General features: G+C 46.8%; 2 protein-coding genes across 2 annotated transcripts; one reads left to right on the top strand and one right to left on the bottom strand.

Annotated features, from left to right (window-relative positions):
- Nucleotides 1-483: 483 nt before the first annotated feature.
- On the top strand, nucleotides 484-10,434 carry ARL6IP5 (ARF like GTPase 6 interacting protein 5). Its single transcript, XM_084269415.1, has 3 exons — nucleotides 484-750; nucleotides 8,205-8,422; nucleotides 8,751-10,434. Exons 1-3 carry the CDS (start codon nucleotides 575-577, stop codon nucleotides 8,921-8,923), a joined length of 567 nt encoding a protein of 188 aa, XP_084125541.1. The 5' UTR covers nucleotides 484-574; the 3' UTR covers nucleotides 8,924-10,434.
- A 1,826-nt stretch (nucleotides 10,435-12,260) lies between these two features.
- On the bottom strand, nucleotides 12,261-18,669 carry LMOD3 (leiomodin 3). The gene is made up of 3 exons (XM_084269414.1): nucleotides 18,223-18,669; nucleotides 15,013-16,401; nucleotides 12,261-12,791 (listed from the first exon to the last, which is right to left on the bottom strand). The coding sequence occupies exons 1-3, from the start codon at nucleotides 18,511-18,513 to the stop codon at nucleotides 12,765-12,767; spliced, it is 1,707 nt and encodes a 568-aa protein (XP_084125540.1). The 5' UTR covers nucleotides 18,514-18,669; the 3' UTR covers nucleotides 12,261-12,764.
- Nucleotides 18,670-20,652: the final 1,983 nt, after the last annotated feature.

The raw sequence follows: 20,652 nt of genomic DNA, 5'->3' as shown, positions 1-20,652 counted from the left end.
CTCCCATTTTGAGAAGGACTTGACCTCCTGGCGTGACAGCACAGCAGACCCAGGCATTGCGCAGTGCTCACATGGGCAGTGTTTGCTCGTGGAAGCACTGAAAGAGCAACCGCAGTCCCGGGGACTGCTGGGGCCCGAACCACCATGGCTGCTGGCCCTGGCCTTCCCCTCCAAAGCCACCCTGGTTAGCAGGGCCTCCCCACAACGGCTTGACGCCCCTCTGCTGCCTCCTGGGCTGGGGCAGCCGCTTTGTGGCCCCCTTCACGCTCAGCCCCCAGCTGCCTGTGCCACAGCGGCCGCGAACTGGGTTCTCCACCTGCATGTGGCACGTCATGTTTGGCTGAAGAGCCATTACACCGCTGACAGCAGCAGCGAGGCGCCATTGCCCGGGCCTGCGGAGAGCGGTGCGGTGTGACGCGCCCACCGCTTCCGCGGCCGCTCGGCTCTGCGCTCTTCCAGCAGCGTCTGATCCCCACGTCGAGAAGCGGCCGGGGCCGGGCTCTGCCGGAGCCGCCCCGGGGCGGTGCCGCGGCGCTCTTAGGCCTGCGCGGCTGCGGGGTGGGGGGCGGCAGCCATGGAGGTGCAGGTGGCGCCGCTGCGGGCCTGGGACGATTTCTTCCCCGGCTCGGACCGCTTCGCCCGGCCCGACTTCAAGGACATCTCGAAATGGAACAACCGGGTGGTCAGCAACCTGCTCTACTACCAGACCAACTACCTGATGGTGGCCGCTGCCGTCGTCTCCATCGTGGGGTCAGTGCGTGGGCCTCGCTCCCTCCCGGCGGCGGCGGCGGCCGGGGAAGGGGCCGGGAGGGTGGGAGCGGCGGGCTCCGGGCTGGCGGGCTCGGGAGTGACCCCCCCCCTTCTCCGGCCGGCCCGCCCTGCGCCTCGGCCCGGTGCCACGGGCTGGCGGGCTCGGTCCCGGCATCCGGGTGCTGTGAGACGTCGGGTAGCAGCAGCAGCAGCAGGGGATCTGCCTTCCCTTCCTCTGCTTCCCCTGCTCTCACCGATGATACTTTACAAAATTAAGGCCTTGTCACAGCCTCCCTTGCCGAGAGGCTCTCGTTAGGTTGGGCGCGTCGGGTTTAGGATTTATTATTTGATTGGTGGGGGTCTGACAGATCTGAGGGCTCCCTCTGATCTTTCCCTTTGCCCAAGGGAGAGGGCTTCTGGCACCCAGCTCGTTGCAGGGCACTACATGCCTGGCAGAAAGCAGCCGTGGGTTTGTCTGACGGATGTTGCTGCTCCCTGAAAAACTGAGCTGCATCCTGTGCAAGGAGCTGCTCCTCCTTGCTAAATCTGTCCACTGTGACTGCTCAAACTGACATAAACTTCACTTTCATGAAAAAAGAGATTCATTCTGCTCTCTGTTACAGTTTTAAGCCAATGTTCAGGGAGAAGAGCAAGCCTTATTTGTGAGCTAGCTCATACTGAAAAGCTTTAATATAAAATAAATAAGGTACCCGTTCATTGGATTTGTTTTTTCTGGGTGGGATTGAGACCTCCAAAGCAGGACCATCTACTGGTACAATGTTCTGTCAGCCCCACCTGTCCTGAAGCGAGTTGGGAAATAGCCTTATAATAATCTTTTTGAGTCAAAGCTTATGTGACTCTTCAAGTATTGCTCTAAGGTCTTTGGTCAGCAAGCTCTTAAGCAAGATGCACAGCGGAGGCTGATGATTAAGCTTTTAATATGGAAACTGGAACACTCCACTCTTCACAACAAACAATGTGCAAATGCTTAAATTGGAGAATAGCCCAGCCACAAGGCCAGAGTGGTTCTGGCTGACATGTATATATCTTATCTTGTGCGTTGCAGAGGCTTAAAATTCTTCCCCTAACTTTTCTTTTTGCTAAGCAGCCTGCATCTTATTAGGGCTTCTGAATCTGTTGGACCAGTGTCCAACTTGGTGAAGAGTCTCTGGGTTGCAGGGAGTTTTGGCCTGCTCTCTGTAAAAGGAGGGGCTGAGAACCTTGCTTTTCCTTGATACATATGAAGGTTAAATGTTTGGCATAGTAGCATAGCCTTCCTCCTTCATTTTGGTAGGGATATGTTGCAGTCAGTTTTGTGGACTAGTTGACTGGCAAAATGGGACTTCTATGGCCTTGCTGTTCTTACATTAGCCTGGTGTAAACTGTGTTCATCTACCCTTGTTTAGCAGTGCAACACTGTAGCCAGCTCTAAATAACAAGTAAATCGCAGGGGCCCTGAAAATGGGGAGGAGACAGCTCTTTTCTCCAAACAGGTGGGTAAAATGTAAAGGGGAAAACGTAAACAGTTTTGATATCCCAGTGTATAAATCTGGGATGGCAGCACCTTTAGTTAGTTGCCTAAATTCCTTCCTCTTTTTAAACTTTGATTTCTTCTTCAGACCAAGGGTGATGTATCTTCCACTTAGCAGTGTTGGAGGAATAGAGCCACGTGAGATGGAGATGCATATCAGAATTGCACTTCTGATCTTAATATTGACTGGTAACCCTCTGAGTTGAAAACTTATAGATGAAGAATACTTGGAGTGGGATATTGATGTTGAATTATTTTTTTTATAATGACATGTCTTAAAGCCTTTTGTATATGGCAAATCTGACCCTTTTAACACTGAAGTAACAGGGATGGGAAAAGCAGTCTATAAGAAACAGGACAATACTCATTAGATTAAAAACTATCCCTTTCTTACAGTAAAAAGGTTTTTTGCTTGGCCAGACTGCCTCTTTGGAATCAGTGTAAAGAAAGTTCTCCTGATAGACTTAAATTGATGACTAAGCTGTTGTCTTGCGCTCCCTTTTGTAATGGGTGGGAAGCCCTGAGTGATACAAGATGAATCACGGCTTTTTAGGAACTTCAGGCCTGGGGGCAGGATTACTGAAACTGCTGACCGATGCAGTGGTCTTCTGTGATCAAAGCTAAACATAGCCCACGACCAACTCTACCTGTTCCAAACCATCTAATTATATAGACAGACTTGTAATGCAGAGATGAGCTTTTCAGCTGCTGTAGTACTTGGTAGCTGTGGGGTGCTGAGCTGATGTGGAAATTGTAGCCTAGAGCTTTCTTGATATTGAAAGCACAGTGCTTATTGCCACAGCTTCAGCTCTCATACAACAAAGTTGACCTCTCCAGTCTTTTACCATTTCCCTGCAAGTTGGGGAACAACCTTCCTGTGAGTATAGTGGGATTCCTAAACCCAGCACTCTACTGCATCACTTCCCTGCATTTCCCCCTTCATTTGCCTTCTCTGATAGCTACTGTTACATGTAAATAATGCTCTGTGCTTTGCAATCATGTAAACTTTACTTACAGCCTATAGAACTAAGTTAGAAATTAATATATTCATGAAGAAGAAACTAAGCCTACTGAATTATGCTACTCTGGTAATACAGGCTGGTGATAGCAGCCTTGTCTCTTCCACCTGTCCTGTAAATTCACTTAAGAATTAACCAGGAGTAGGGTTTGTGTGTGGTGGTGTGCTCTTTTCCTACGACACAGTTGCAATGCACTGCTGGTAAGGCCCATGATCTTTGCTAAATCAGATTGTGCCCTTTCTCCCAGTTGTATGGGAACTGCCCTGCCTGTCCTTACCCTGAGCCAGGGCCCTGTCATTGTGAATGCTGTACAGATATTTATTAAAATCAGTGCCTCCCACAACAGCTTGCAACTCTCCCTCAAACAATCAGTCTGGTTAATAAGTGGCATTTGTCTGTGGTTTCACCTACTCCAACAAGGCTTCTCTGTCTTGCAGCTCAAACTTAACTACTTAAATTGAAGTAATTTCTTCTAGGCTTTTGTTGCCATGTACTTGTTAAAAATCAGTTTCTAAATCTGGCTGAAGATTTCAGAGTGCTGCTTCTAAGAATCTGCATCCTCTTCTGACATAATGTCTTCCCAGCAGCCTGAGGTTTGATGTCTCTTTCCTTTGCCACTTCTTCTCTAAAACTTCCACTGTCCATCTGCACAACCCCTAGCAATCCATGTGTGTACCTTTTTCCTTTGCCTACCCCAGACCTCTACCTTATCTCACATACTTCCAGTCATTTCCCTGCCAAAACAAAGGCTCCAGAGCAGCAAAATGCTTAGTTTCTCTAATGCCTAATGAAAGATTAAGAATGAGTGAACAACACACATGGCTCTAAAACATATGGTGCATAATAATATTAGTACATCACTTTGTAACAGTCTGGCAGTTCTGCAGAAAGGAATCTGTCTCCTGTTCTTAAAGCAATGCAAGTGAGCAACAGCAAGTGGAGAAGCAGTGCTGCCTCTGTGGATGCTGAGGGCTGTCCCCTGGGACAGCATACTATATGTAGTTAGACATGCCACCTCTAGTTAGAGCTGTAGAACCTCCCTGAAGCTGGACATACTGGGAGAGAAGGAGCAGAACTCTGATATTGAGTTAATATAAATGGGGAAGGATGCAGTTAAGTGCTCTCACCTGCCCACCACTTGGAACATGGTGGAGCTAAAAGTCCTTTGATGCCTATTTGATGTAATGGCCTAACTGACCTGCTCTCTGTAAAATGATGTTGTGCCTCTATCCAGACCTGTTTGGTCACATGTAAAAGAAACAGATGTAACAGCAACTGCTGAATAATCTCCCTCAGACAATCATCTAAAATAGAGATGATTTAAGGATGAAGCTAGCTGCTTTTGCTTTTTATGTGGCTTGTCCTATTTCTGGGCTCATGCTGCTGGAGGCTTTTTGTCTTATACAAAGGATGCCTCTTGCCTAGCTATTTTTTCCCCTATGCTATAGCCATGTAACTGCTCACTGCTCCTGACAAGTCTCTGCACAAGTGTGCAGGTGTGAAATAACCTCACTAATAGATGATGTAAGTTGCTGAAAGCAGAGCTTTTTGGGCTTTCCTATATCTATATGTGAAACTTAACCTGTCTTGCAATGTCTACAGGGAGGAGTTTAAAAAGAGGAATCCATGGGGGAAAAAATCATTTCAATCTGGTTTTATTGGCTGAAGGAAGCTACCAGTACTTCTTCCCACACAAGGGCACCCCCCAGCTACTCTGTCTCTTCTGTCTCCTGATACTACTTCCACAAATACAAAGCATCCCACAGAGCTACTTGGGACAGGACAGTGCCTGTGTCTCTGCAGCCAGATGGGATGTTTCTTTTCCTTTAATTTCCCTCTTTACTTTGTACTGAAGCAGAAGCTGAGAGCAGCTCAGTCTCTGAAGGACAGGAGGGGTGCAATTACAAGTGGCTCTGCAACACTGTTAAAACTGGATCTAGGTGACAGCTTTCCCTTGCCACTTTGTCCCAGATGTCCTGGAGTTCACAGCATCTTACCAGGGTTGTATCCTGTCTGCCACAGAGACCAATGCAGATCATCAAGCTAGAGTGCTCTGGGATCATTAGTTCTGTCATACTGATTCCTTCCAGGGTTGTGAAAGTGAGTGGTTTTCCTCTCCAACCTCAAAAGATTATTTTTTTTCTTCCCATAAGTCATCTGAGCAGTGTAAACTCGAGTTACCACACCATTGCCATGCTAATACTTGTGTGCATTACATGTTTAGGTATTTGAGGGGTCTCATAAACCTGCCCTAAAGGGAATAATATTTACAAAGTACCTTGTAACATACTTAATGGCTGGTCACCTACCTTGTCTCTGCAGCTTTGAAAGACTTCCAGTCCCCTTGGCCTGAGCAGGAGTTTGGCATATTGTGTTCTGATCCCTGTATAAATAAGGCCAATACAGATGGTGGTGGTTCAACTATAAGGTGACTCCCAGCACCATTACACAGTTCTCATCTGCTCAAACACTGGTGTTCTAAAATGTGTCCATGTGTCTTCCTTTTTACTCTTCAGCTATTGTCTTATCAAGAGCAGTGTGCTAACAGAGCTGAGCAAAACCAGATAATGGAGGGCTGCCCTGCTGAACAATGCCATTGCTGGAGAAGAAGCTTCAATATGCAGTTTTCTAGGAGAATCTTGGTGCTATGAATTACTCTGTGGGCGAGTCAAGCAGCAAAGGGGAGCTGGGCAAATGACACCCTAGCTGGTACTGTAATCAACGCTATTGAAGTCTGTGGACACATGGCTGATAATTCAAATACCAGTTTTTAGTGGCAACTGCTATCCCCATCTGTTCTGAGGCTCTGAATGACTTCACTTGATACTTATGTTCACTGTTTCCTTGTACGCGTTGGAATGCAGCCCACTTGAGAAAACATGTAATTCAAATAACTCTCCCCAGGAAAGTGGGATCTTTTCAAGCATTCTTTCTTTCCTCTTTTCTTTTCTCCTTCACATCCCTCTTAGCCAGTCAGTTACACAGAACCCTGTAACATCAGAACACGGTAGAGAGCAGGGAAGGAAGGCTTTGGTCTCTTCCTTATAAATATGGAGCGAATGCTCTTCACAGGTTTCTGAGAGCAGAGGGAAGAGTAGGCAAGGTAAAGCTTTAAGAATACTTACCAGACACATGGAAAACGTAGAGGGGAACTCTCCCTAGCCCTTGCTTGCTTCCAGGATGACCTTATTCATAGATTTTGGGGAATAAAAAAATGGATTGCTGTGAGCTGAGTAAACTTGTTCAATTCTGTTCCAAGCTAGCTGTGATGTGGAGGTGACTTCTAATTTAAGAATCTTGTATGTCCACTAGTATGTATATAAACCAGGCACTGGTGTGGTCCAGTCATGAGTCACCCCTTTCCTGCTGCAAAGGAGCACAGATGAAAACGATTTCTTTCCAGAGCAATGCTATTCACTTTTTCCAGCCTGGAAACTTAAGATTGACAATTTGGAGCTAAAAATAATCTGTCTGGCTGCAGGGAGTGACTCAGATTCAACAAGCAAGCCTGCCCTATCACCACTTCCAAAAAGCCCTCTTGGCTTTTCAGCCTGAGTAGCAGAAGCAGGTGGGGAACTAGTCTGAATTTTAATCTCTTTCCATCCAGTTGTCCTGCCTCCCATTGGCACAACGAACTTAAAGAATTAAGAGCCAGTCTGCTCTAAAACAATCCTTGGGGGTCCTTCCTTCTCTAGGAAAATGCTCCTTGGTGCTGCAGGTAGAGGCTTGGCATGCCAGTCCAACAACAGATTTCTTCTGCCTGTGCCGGATCTGAAACACAGACCACAAACCATAGCGTGCCCCTCAGCAGTGGGGTGGACTGGTGAGTCATCATGCCTGTTAGCTTTGGAACAGGAAGACCGACTGCAAAGTCTAGAAGAGGAAATCTTGATTACATCTGGCTTTACTGGGGCAGTGTTGTTCTGCTGTCACGGTTGTAGCACCTCTGAGCCCTCAGCTACTGTGTAATTAGATCAGTGCACGTACAAGTAAACCAGAGGACACATAGAATCCTATAGCTTGTTACTATCTAAGTGACATATAACAGAGCCTGGACTTCATGCGAGTACAGAAACAAGCAAAGCAAAGTTACTGCTGAAAGCTTGACTCTCTGCAGGCTTTAAATGCTTGGGAAAGTGGTTTGAGCAGGTGATGCTGTTGCCCTGGTCCCAAAAAGGGACTTGCTGTTTATAGTCCAGAGTCGATCTACTCAATGGCTTGGTTTGCTTGGTAACTCCAATAACAATAATAGAACACAAACCTGGAAGTGACCCTCTCGCCAGGCCTGGCTCTTCTTCCTGCAAGACCTTTATCCCATATTCCAGTTCCTTTTGACTCTCAGGTGTGCTTGCTTGGGACTGGACTCCCATCTGTTGTACTGGTGGCAGTAAGCTCCTTCTGCAAGTTAGTAAAACTTTGGGAGTAAACCAGTAAGATAGTTTATTCAAGAATAAGAAAGCTTCCTTTACTCAGTGTTGCCCTACCTTTCCCATGCTGCAGATCTAGACAGCATAATATGAAAAGCTTGTTCATCTGAAGGCTTAGGCTGAGCCTGGCTTTAGTCAGGGGTAGGGAAGAGATCAACCCCTTGGATAACTGGTTGTTGGCTCTCTCTGTTCTCAGGATTTGCTAACTCTGGGTCTGATAACAAGTGATTGTGTTGATAGCACGGATAGGAGGGGTCCTGCCAGGATGTATTTCTATTGATGAGGTGCTGCAGAAACTCTCATTAACCTGAGCTATGCTCAGAAAGAGAACATCAAGACAAAAATAACTGATTTATTATGCCTTACCTCCCTAGTACCGAGTTACCAGTGAGCTAGAGATTTGCTATATGAACATCAGTGATGAAGGCACTGAAGTGGGACATTTTCTTTCTTTCCTTTCCTCCCCCTTTTCTCCAGGTTTCTGAGTCCCCTGAACATGCTGATTGGCGGTACTGTGGTGGTGCTGGTCTTCATGGGGTTTGTGTGGGTGTCACACAACAAGGATATACTCCGCAGGCTGAAGAAGCAGTACCCAACCACATTTGTAGTGGTCATCATGCTGTCTAGCTACTTCTTGATCTCCTACCTGGGAGATGTCATGGTGTTCATGTTTGGGATCACGCTGCCTCTCCTCTGTAAGTATTTTTCTCCTTGTCTGGGGGGCTAGGGGAGTGTGCTGTGTGACTTGAGCTTTCTCAAATAAGCCTGCAAAGTCTAAGTTGGCTGTTGCCTGTACTGTCTCTATTTCAAATGATCATGAAACAAAATAGAGGTGGAGGTCACTCAAAACAGCACAAACCATATTTAATGTTACTAAATGAGTACCTGTGGCTACCTAAGTGGTCACTGAGACTTCATCTTCTTCCAGTGATGTCATGGCTTTGGAGCGTGTCTTAAGATGAATGCTGCAAGAACTATGCATCCCTTGAGCATTAACAACTAATAAGTGTGTTTGTCATGCAGTGATGTTCATCCATGCTTCTCTGAGGCTCCGGAACATAAAGAACAAGCTGGAGAACAAGATGGAAGGAATAGGCTTGAAGAAGACCCCGATGGGCATCATACTGGATGCTCTAGAACAGCAAGAGGATAGTATCAACAAACTGGCTGACTACATATCTAAAGTGAAGGAGTAAGCAGCTGCAACGTGGCGTTTTTACCTGTTGCAGGAGTGTAGTTGCTATTTACTATTGTTCAAGCTTGCTTTCAGTTTGTGTTCAAAATAGGAAATGCACGTGGTACAGAGTAATAGTTGCAGGAGACAGATGTTCCAAGGTCTTTGGGGCTCCTCTAAGAACATAAGAGCAGCAACTTTTTTTCTATTGTATAGCAAAATGTTCTGGTGTTTACACAAATACATACTAACTTAAAAGCGTTTGTCTCTTCTTCTGGGGGGGTAGAGGAGGAAGAGATGGAAACCAATGAAATGCAGTCAAACTGTCTTGTAGCAAATTTGTCTATTAGTAAGAGTTAACACCCCTTTCATTTGAGTTCAGCAAGGTGGTATTTTCATGGTGTTTGCTGGGTAGCACCTTCAGGCTGGCAATGTTCAAGGTGAGCTGGAATGCATCAAAAGAAGGTCTCTCTTGCAGGTCCAAGTCTCTCACTTGAGTGGTCCATATTGAGACCACGTTGCTTGCTTCACAGGCAAGGACTTCAATACTTGTAACAAATCTGGGTTCCTGTTCTCACCTCTCATTTCTTCTTTAGCAGCCAAGAACCAGTCTGAATAAATCTAATCATGGAGAACACATATGGCACTGCGACTCTCAGTTCCACTAAAATGCATACTTGCAACCTTGGTCTGTAGAAACCACTCCTCTCAGGAGAGTCAGACTTAACTGCATACTGGCTAAACTATGGCCAAGCATGGGAGGGGAGAAAAGTTTTAAAGTACTGCTACTTTAGGACTTGCCTTGTTCTGCTTTAGTCTGTAGAGGCTGTTCTGTAGATGAAGCTATATGGGTGTTCTCAAACGTGGCTCATCTTCCTTCTTCTTAACCAGAACACAAAGACAGAAGTAGCACGTGTATCTCACCTACTCTGTACTTCTGACACTCTTCAACAGAATAAACTGGATTTCAGGTTTACAAGTAGAAGCAATAAACGTCAAGATAGAGTTTTTGAAAACCCATTCCAAATTCATGAAAATATTTGCCTGTAACAACTCCTAGAAATGGTGTGGGGGGGTTCTTTTATATATATATTTTAACTTAACTGCCAGATCTGATGGAATTATCATGATAACAGGAGCTTACCAACAATAGCAGGGGGGGAAAGTTGTCCAGGTGACACTCCGTTTCAAATATTCTTGCATTTCTCTTTTCTAATGAAGTAATTAATATAACAATCAAGCAATGATCCATAAAGTTGAAGCTTTTATGTAACTTACCATGCTGTTTCATAGTGAACTGTGTAGGAATCTGAACACGTCATTCCATTTAAGTGTTAAAGTGATCAGTATTTATTGAAAACGTCTGTATATTCCAGCTGAAGAGTCAATGGCCTGTTCCTCACCTGTAGTGCATGGTCTTTGTTTTTTTGAACTGTTTCCACTCTTTAAGAACCTGATAGCCTATGACTTCATCATTACTGTAGAATTTTAAAAAACTGCACAGTTATGAAGAAAAATAAATTCTAATGGTGATTACCAAAGTGCATTTATTTCAGGGTGGGAAAAGAGGTTGGAAAACTGAGCTTGTCTCTGTTGGGACACCTGTCACACTGCAGCTTGTGCCATGCTCGTGATGGGCTGCTGGCTTTGAATTCTCTGTACCTGTATCAGTGTTGTTGATGGATGAGTGATGGCTGAGCTGCAGAAATGGTATAGCCTTGCTCTTCATCCTTACAAAAGCTTCTCTGCAGAGGTGGAGTAATTAAGCATTTGTTCATGCTGTTTCAGCCTCTTACATAACTCTGCTCTTCTTAACCAGGATTTTAAATTTCTTTTAACTACCTGGGAGGGATTTCTGCTTCTAAGATTACTGGTATCTGTACCTTCAGCAGCACTAGGAAGCTGACTGCTTCAGTCAGACTGTGGTCTCTGTATCTGGCTGCCTCCTCCCTCCTGTGATCTCTCAAGAGGCTGCTCGGGGAGGACGTGGATCAGAGCAGGGCTTCACAGGCTCTGCTGGACCTGGGTAGTACATGTAGGGCACCAGTTTGTGCCTGGCTGCCTGACTTGTAGAGTGTAAAGCACTATTTTCCTCTGTCAGTCCCTATCCTAACTGCTGAAGGCTTCACTGCACAGGGCTGGCCTTGAAGCCTGGAGGCAGAGCAGCATGCTGCAAGAGCTTCCTGGGGTAGCTGCTTTTTGTACTTGCTGCCATGCTCCATGTGAGGACTTAGTTAAAAGTCCCAAGTTCCTCCTCTTTCCTCCTTCCTGCCCTTTACAAAGAGAGGTGTGCCAGAAAAACACAACTTCCTTTTTTTCTGTCTCTACCCTACAGAAACAGCTCTTCCCCTCCCCTTTACATGATACTCAAAAGCTGCTTGCTCTGTCTTAGGCAGTACCTCAGCCAGGTTTCCCAGGTCTGCAGTGGTACAGTAGCAGACACAGCTGAGAATGAGCTTTACAAGTCTGGAAAATGGAAATTTAAAAGACAGCAGGTGATAAATACAAAAAGGGGCAAGGACAAATGAAACCTTGACCTAAGGATGGTGGAGACTACCTTGGGCTCAGAGGGGTCCTGGACATTGCTGATGCTACTGTTACAAAAAGTGTGGGGAGGGGAGCAGAGTGGGAGTGGGATTTAGCTGCCAGGGAAAGGCTGCTAAGAGTTAGAAGCTGGAGCAAGGAGAGACTCACCTGAAGGAAACCCTGCCAGGAGCTGCAAAGCTGTGCCTTGTGAGCACGTGGGGCAGCCACAGGAGCATGAGGAGCTGTGTATTGGCAAAGGAAGGGCCGTGGTTTTTCTCTGTGCCTTAGACCTTTACATGGCTTGCTGTCAAACACACCAGCCAGAACCAACTGGTCTCCTGTGGATGTCTGCCACAGGAGTGTTACTTACCTGGAGCTGCCTTATGAGGAAAGGCAAAAATAAATCTCATGTGGTTGAAAAAGGGGAGGAGATAAAAAGTCACAGGGAAAAACTAAAAAAGGGGACAACTAAGTTGTACATAGGCAGGTTTAACCCCTTCATATCCACCCCTGCTAGGGCTGAGACACACTATTCACACCCCATACCAGGAGGAATGATGAGTTTCTTAAACTCTTGGCAAAAAGAGGGTAAGACTCAGCCTCCTACCACTGCAGAGCAGCGCCGAGAGACCTGAAAAGGCATTTCAGGGCCCTCCACGGTGACTGTCCTTAAGGGTTACACCATAGACAGAGCTGAACCATGGGGAGTGAAGCTTTGCAGCTCTCAAGGCAGAACGTGGCATCATCTCTTACATGCTGATCAGATACAACACCAACCAGACTGTGTCCCGTTCCGTCAGCGTCTCGTTAGCCAGGGAAGCGCTGCACACCTCTGATGGAGAGAGCTTTATTTCATTTCTGTTTCCTTAGCCTAAAAAATGAAGCTGTGTACATGGAAACCAAATACATTTCTCATGGACAAGAGAATAATAAAGGACCGTGTGTTTGAAAAGAAAGATAAGATAAAGCACAGCATGTTCCTTGCAGAATCTGGCAGCAGGAGGACAACGTGGAAGCAAAATAGTTTGCTGACGAACTAGAAAGGCAAGGTTATGTATGCCTCTGAGAAAATACTCCCACAACAACCCAGTGCCTGAAAATCCACTTGGCAGGCAGATGGCACCGGGATTGTTTGATACCTGATGGAAACACTTCGCTCTGACTTTTCCCATGCCAGCCGTTGTCACCGCACTTTGAAAGCGTGCATCGCAGGCTTTGTTCCCAAAGAGTCGTGTGTACCACCTGGGTTCTGCAGAAAACATCTGCTGAAACAGTTGTAAGCAAAACTTCAACAGTCTTTATATTCCTAGTTGTTTTCTTCAGGTCAGTCTGGTCTCTCATTCCAGCTGCTTTGGCAACGGCACCTGGACAAGGACAGCAAGTATTAGGAGGAGGAAACGTCTCAGTCTTATTTCCCAAACCCCTTTAGTTTTATATAAAACCTCAGAAACAGTAAAAAGCTCAAACATACAGCAGCTGGGGACTCTATAAAGAGCTCTGCTTGGGAATTTCTTTTGTTTTTTAACTCCCCACTTGCTGTTTGCAATTCTTTATGCCCAGGAAATCCATTTGCAGGCAATGAGTCCCAGCACGCACTGAACAAACGCAGCTCAGCTCCAGCAGTAACACCCAATTTTAGGGATGAAGCTGAGGATATTGAGGCAAATAAGGAGTTACCATGATCACATAGGCAAGTGAGAATAAAACCCTAATGCCCCAAATCCAAGCTCTTTGACCCAATGACAGAGGACCAAAAAACCCCCTAAACAACTCCATAACACCAACACGTGTCCATTGTCCCACCCTTCCCTGGGCTCTGACCACGGGAACATGAGCTGATCACCCCACAGCCTTCATTTATAAAAATCTCCCAAGGATTTTGGGGGAGGAGAATGACTGGACTTCGCTACTGCTCCCTGGAACCCAGCAGCACATGAGTTTCTTAATCACCACTGTGCACAGTGAGGGCTGTGCCTGGCAGAGCATCAGCACCATCAGCCTCCATCTTCCTGGGAGGAAGCAGATGTGGTGGCAGTGACAGACCAAGCTGCTGTCACAGGCACAAACCGTGACTTTTACAAGAGCAGATCTTGAGCCTTAGACATGGGGCTGAAATGCAAAACCTAGATAGGGCCAGAAAGGCCAGAAGTGCCCCGAGGAGAGGGTCTGGCTGCAGCCACACAGCCACTGGAAACCACAGCCCTGGAACTCGGTTTTGGGCACAGAACAGTCACTGCAGGACCTGCCCCTGCCAAAATTTCAGCACAAACTACTTTTTCTGAAATTACTGAGGGAATAATTATTTCTGGGCAGGTATAAATGAAAGCAGGATGTGCCCCACTGTGTAAAAAACAGCAACATTAAACCAAAATGTGAACTACAAAACACTACTTGACTATTTTTAATTGCAAAGGATTTTCTGTCCTCTCCCTCTAGCCTTAGCAAAACAAACAGATGCATCAACATCACCAGCTACAAATAGATCACTCAGTTTTTAGTGTTTCTTGAAAAAATGATACAATGCAAAGAAATACATTTCAGCACAGCAAAAGGTTAAATCTGGTAGCCAGCAATTTGAGAAGTGGCCTGTGAATTCAGTACCCAAGTAAGAGCATCACCAAGAGACAGTTATCGCAGCTTGGGACTTCCCCCTCACATGAAAGCCGAAGGCAGTCCCAGACCACGGCTGTACCACAGACCCTCCTCTCCGGCAGGTTTACGCCAGCGCTGGTGGATCATGGTTACTCACTGTGGGGGAGCTTAAGCACCCATCACAGGGACAAGGGAGTGTGGCAGTTCCTGCCTTGGTGCTGTTTCTTACACGACCCTGGGCCAGTGTTTCCATTTACCCACCATCAAACGGGCCAAGAGATAGCGCTTTCTTGGCTAAAGTGAGAGTTAAAGAAAAACAGGGCTGCTGGAAAGAGAAGCGTGGGGTTTGTGGGGCACTGAGGACAAATCATATCTCTACAAAGAGAGACTGAGGGAGCTGGGCTTGGTCAGCCTAGAGAAGAGAAGGCTGCAGGGGGACCTCATTGCAGCCTCCCAGTCCCTGAAGAGAGCAGACAAAGAGGAGGGGAATCAACTTTTTAAAAGGGCAGATAATGGCAGGACAAGGGGGGATGGACTAAAGCTAAAGGAGGGAAGGTTTAGATTAGATATTAGGGGGAAGCTCTTTACAGAGAGAGTGGTGAGGTGCTGGAACAGGCTACCCAGAGAGGTGGTGGATGCCCCGTCCCTGGGTGTGCTCAAGGCCAGGTTAGATGGGGCCCTGGGCAACCTTGTGTAGATCCAGGTCTGGAGGTTGGTGTCCCTGCCTGTGGCAGGGGGGTTGGAGCTCTGTGATCCTTGGGGTCCCTTCCAACCCAGACCATTCTATGATTCTATGATCTCCCAAAGCATTTAACAACAGCAATTGCCTATCATCACTAATCTGCTATTACTAGTATGCCAACATGGAGTTTCTGCAGGCTGTTTTGCCTCCTGAGTGAATTTCCTTTCTTCCACCAGCATGGATGCAGGCAGGGAGACAGGGATGCTCGAGCAGCCTCTGGACCGCACTGGGTGAACGCGCCAAGTACTTACCGGTTTAAGATAAGCGACGTTACTCTGACGGATGTCGTTAAGCAGCTGATCTCTTGGGGTTATTTCAACAAGGGGAGGTGGCCTTCTCCTGGGAACTGGTTTAAGTGTTTTGATGACATCTCTGAGGTTAGTTTTCTCAGTGGGTTCCACATACTCCGGCACGGAAGGTTTGCGCTGAGTCTTCTTCAGCTTGATCACCCTGAAGCTGACGGGCTTCTCCCTGCATGACTGCTCAGGGGATGGCTGCCTTGTGCTCTCTTGCCTTTTGCTCAGAGACATGGCTGCGGGGGCAGGTGGTTTTGGGGCTTGTGGAGGTTCATGCGTCCTCGGCTGGGGTAAGGGTCCCCCCAGCATTTCCCACATCCCAGGAGGCAACCCAAGTCCATTTTCCAGCATCGCTATCAACTCCCTCTGCTCTTTCATTTGCTGCTGCCTTTGCTCCTCTTGCCTCTTTTGCCTCTGCTTGTCCAGGTTTCTGCTGAGCAGGTTGGTCACCACTATCCTGGGCCCCGGCAGTTCGAAGTGATACCCCAACTTCAGGAGAGTGGCGTTGGCTTTCAGCAGCCTGGCGATCTCCATTTCTGCCTGCTGGCCCAGCATGCTGCGCTGGTTGTGAAAGCGCAGCTCCGTCAGCGTCTCGTTGTACTGCAGGCACCTCATGATGGCAACGATGCCTTTGCCAGAGATGAAGTTGGAGTCGATGTTCAGCGTGGTGATGCTCCTGTTCTCCCGCAGCATGTTGGCCAGCGCGAAGGCCACGTTGTCATCAGCCCCCACGTTGGCCAAGCTGAAGGTTTTTATGTTCTTGTTCTTTTTCATGGCATTGACAAAGTCTACCAGCATTTCTTTGGGGACGTTTTCGATGTTGTTCAGGTTGAGCTCCTTCATGTCTGGGTTGTTTTTCCGGACTTTCTCCAAGCTCTCTTCTAAATTGGTTTGATTTCCTGAGGGCCTGGCACTTAGCTTCATGAAGCTGGTATCCAGCGCTAACTTTTTGGGGATGTTTAGTTTTGATATTTTCTTCTCACTTTCATTTGGCTTCTCTGTGATTTCTTCTGACTCTGTACCTGGTTTCTTACTTGTCTGATCACTGTGACGGGTCTCACTGGTGTTAGCCTCCTTTGTTTCTACTTCAGCCTCATCTTCCTCTTCATCCTCCTCTTCATCATCATCATCATCATCATCTTCCTCTTCCTCCTCTGTTTCTTCTTCGTCTTCCTCTTCCCCTTTAATGTTTCCGTTTTTCTTTGTCTCCCCGAATTGTGTTCCTGAGTTGGACAAATGCTCATTTTGGTAATGTCTCTCTTTTCCCTCTGCTCCTGGCACTCTCCCACCGGCTGCCTCGCCGCTGCCACCGGCCTTTCCTTCCGTCTCCTGCACAGCATTCCTCTGAAGAAGACAAAACCCCACAGCTGAAATAATTGAATGCAGCTTTGTTACATTAACTTTCTGCTCAAGTAAACACGTAGCAGCTGGATTTAGGTACCTCCACACCCATACATTAGAGAATAGTCTTTAAAAGTGTCACTGCCTCTACGCCAGGGCTGTGCTGGCTTTCTTGGGAACACAGGAACGATTGTTCTTACAGTGGCTGCAAACCAGCTTCTCATCTTTCCCTGTTAAATTAAATTCTGACAATTAAATCCTGTACATATTTAATGTGAGGTTAAGGTAGTCCTTGAACCCTTCTGGGGGCTAACAGTCTCTGATCCAGAGTCTGTCTCTGGAGTTTGTGTAATTTTGTTTCCTTGACGAGAGGGAGTTTCTTTCCTACACCACAAAACATCGGAAATCAGTGTTAAGTGCTGTTTGCCTGGCCCCAGGGGCATGAAGAGGGCACAGTGGAGTGCCCCAGCATGTGAGACAACAAAGCACAACAAAGCCGCCTGCTCTGGTACCTGCCAGAGCATCACAGCTGGGGAAACACATCACTGAAGATAAAGCAAAATATTAACACTATTTTATTTTGAGTCTGGAGATAGGAAAATGGGCTCTGCACACAGCTGCTGCAAGGCAGCGGGGCTCCTAGCATCAAAATAGAATCACTTGCAAACTCCCACCACCTCCAGAGACCCTCCTAGCTGAGGTTTCTTTTTCAAGAATCGTTTTTTTTTAGCAGTGGACACTCCATCACTGGGAAACGCTTGGAAAGCACTAACAAAGATCAAGATATTTTGCTAAAAGATTTCCACTAGCTCAGGCAGGGCAGGGGCACGGCTTGTGCTTCACCCACAGTCAGACAACGTGGTCACAAAGTCACTTCTGCCCTCGGGGCTGGGGTTGCTATTTGCTGTGGTAGCAAAGGGTTTAAGCACAGGGTTTGCTTGACCACTTGTGACTGCAGCAGGTACCTCTACCCTCAGATTCCTGATTTATTTTGAGGGTAGGAATGTTGCATGAGGGAAAAACCCAACAGATTTCTCCCCCATCTCCAGAGGCAGCCCATGAAACTTGCCCTGGGAAGCACACGATCCACCACGCTGCTGCACATTAGAAACACACTAGTGGTTTTCAGAAAATAAATTAAAAAAACCCAGTTACCTCAAATGGACTTGGGTTCAGGTATGGATGAGTTTCATCTGGCCAAGTTTCCATTCTATTAGCCTATTTTTAAGTGTGCCCCTCATCCTGAAAGATATCTAAGTATGACCTTTGCTTTATTTCAAAGTCATAAAGATCGTAGAATAGATTCAAGCGTTGTACTGGAAAGGGTTGGGCTGGCTCATGGAGCTTGCACACTGGGTTGTTAGCGAATGCTTCACATTGTTAAAATACAGTGGCTTGGGGTTTTGCCCAGCATGACATGAAATTCTGTCAATTAATTAGCTAATACACATGATTAAGGTAGCTTTGTACGGAGGAAGCGATACAGTGGTGTTCTGTACGCATACAAACCAGGTTTGAGTTACATGCTCCAAACTGCTCTTGTGTCAGTTTCTTAGGGAATCAGTTTACTGAAATAGAATTAGGGTTTCTCTTATATTAAAAAAAAACCCCTAAATATTTAGGAAAAGCAATTAAAGAATTACAAACCCTGATACCAGTCCCAGCTGGACCCTGCCATTGCTGAGGCTTTTAGGAATCAATTTAGATTTGGTTCTACCATACCACACGTAAGGGGTGGGAGCAGAGGTAGGTTAAAGCACTAAAGCTATACACAGATCCCACAGCAGATGCACAATAAATATCTGTGATTTTTTTGCTTGTTACCTCAGAGGGCAAGAGGGTGACGGGGACTCTCTCATCCTCGAGCATGCGCCTGGATGCCTTCTGCCAGTACAGGTAGTCAACCAGGGACCTGTGGTCAAAGCTCCCCGTGGGTGGTTTCTCCGTCTGATCCCTCTGGATCATCCCAGTTGGGACTTCGGGGTCTGGGGCCATGACTTCCATCTCACTCTGCAGCTCCTTTAGCTCCTCAGGGGACAAGTTTGCCAGGATCTCATCTTCGTCGATGTCCTCAGGACACACTTCTTCATCAGAGTTTTGGCTGAGTTCAGACATGTTCCTTCTTTCTCTCTTTCTTCAATTACTTTCTAAGCCTAAAGAGAAAGATAAAGTTTGAAGGGTTGGGTTGTAGGGTTTTTTTTCCCCTCCCAGTAGCAGCAGTTCATTCGGTTAAACAGACAGCTTCATGTTTTGGTCATGAGCTGTGGCAGCTCTGGGTCTCAGTGTGGGAGACAGACTGTGCAGCTAAGTCTATATTAAGCTGCACTTGGCTGGATAAAGAGAATTTATGGCAATGCTGCCATGGTCCATTTTCAGCAACCTGTCAGCTGTGCAAACTCTTCTGACATTTCAGTGCAGCTGGTGCATCCCCCATTGAGTAAGGCAGGAGATGGCCATTTTCTAGAGGGTTCCTGGGACGCTACCCCTTCCAGTGCTGCACCCCAAGTGTGAACTGCTACAGGGAGATGGAGTGACATGAATGGTACCTGCGAGGCGTGTGGGTGAAGTTCTGCACCACAGGAAGAAGCAGCACGAGGTTTCAGTGTCTGTAACGCCTCAGATATCCCAAATGGCTGGTGACTGCAGGCTCTTTGCTGCCTTTATCCAGGTCTGAAGCCTGGCTGAACATCGTGGGTGGTGTTGGTGGGAGTGCAGTCATCACACTGTTGATGAGCTCTCCCAAACACCAGATCCTGGTTAAGGTAAAATCCACCAGGATGGAAAAAGCCAGGCAACCAGTACAACACACCCCCTGTGCTTGGGGACAGGGGTCCATGCGGGGATGGGGACAACCCCGTGAAGCAGCCTGAATGGTCCCACAGGGAGATCTCCCCAGCACATTTCCCAGAGCACACCCATGCCAGGCTCCCAGCCAGCCAGGGTGCCCAGGGCAGTGCTGGTACCTTGTTTCTTGACTGGCCTGATACGACCATGGGCCTTCCTTGCACTGTCAACAGATCTTGGCCTACAGTTCAACTCAGGGTCGGCCTTTTCCTACTTTTTACCTTTTTTCTTCTTTTTTAAATAGAATGAGTAAGCAACTACAAAGACTTACTTCTCTTACTATGAGAACTTACTTCTCTTACTTAGTAAGAGCTACATCAGCTCTTACTTCATAGCTTACCTGAAGTCCTTTTCTGCATTGTGTCCACTCCAGCTAGGAAGTACCTCCTCCTTTGATTAGAGTGTTTTACAGACTTCTAAACACATGTGGCAAACCAAAAAGCCAGCATCAGAGCACTCATGGCTGCTGTGTAAAGGCAGAGTAGCATGGGCAAGTGATTTTTCCACTTCAGCCCAATATGAGTACACCACAGTTCAGACTGTTCTTATGATCAGGAAAATTACCCATCAGAGGCTCAGATGCTCTTGGCAGAGGGTGTAGAATCAAATCCTCACCTTACAACCATGAATGTGTCTTTCATAAGAAAGAAACCATAGGCAAAGGGGCTGCAATAACAAGCCCTGCCAATTTTTAAACCATATTTCTTACTGCAATCTCAACCATGCTCTGCTGGAGTCTGTCAGCAGCAACATAGTCTCTGCATGGTGATGGTCTCTCTCTGCTGTGTTTTGTACCAAGGAACGTGGTGTTCAAAGCCCTGGTAACCTCTATCAAAAAGCCATAAACCCAAGGGCCTCATTTAATTGATGCTGCCACACAGCAGGGAAGATAAAATAATAAACAGTAAAGGTTAAAAAAAACCCCCAACCAAAACCCCACTCAAAAATCCAAGTCGGGAACGTAACGGCTCCGTTTGCCCCTTCAGTATTTCAGGGAACACCCTTATTTTATATAACAGAGCAGCAAGCACAGCAGCAGACCCACACATCAATCTCTCTGGTCTAGCAGTTTTAACCCCAAGCGGGTGCTGTCCATAATAGAGACCATAAATGGTTTCCTGATGTTATCAAATAAATCACCGCTCTTGGGTAGCTGGTATGTTACTCTCCCAAACGATGCTGTTTGGGTCACAGAAGCTGTCTATTCAGTGGTTACTTATCGCTTGCTAATTTCTTGACTGTAAATAAAGCCCCTGGCCACCTTCTTATATTTCCATGATCTTCAGCCAGGCCATCTTGGGCCATGGTCTTGTCAGATCTGCTAAGTGAAGTAGGGTCAAACCCACAAAGTCCTCTCAAGAAGGAAGACAGGGATGCTGAGGACACCAGCAGGTATTTGAAAAGTAAGTT

The sequence above is a fragment of the Gallinula chloropus genome (genome assembly GCF_964237585.1).
Source record: "Gallinula chloropus genome assembly, chromosome: 12".
In the NCBI taxonomy this organism is placed as follows: Eukaryota; Metazoa; Chordata; class Aves; order Gruiformes; family Rallidae; genus Gallinula; species Gallinula chloropus.
The sequence above is the reverse complement of the archived record's forward strand: the minus strand, read 5'-3'. Positions and strand labels throughout refer to the sequence as shown.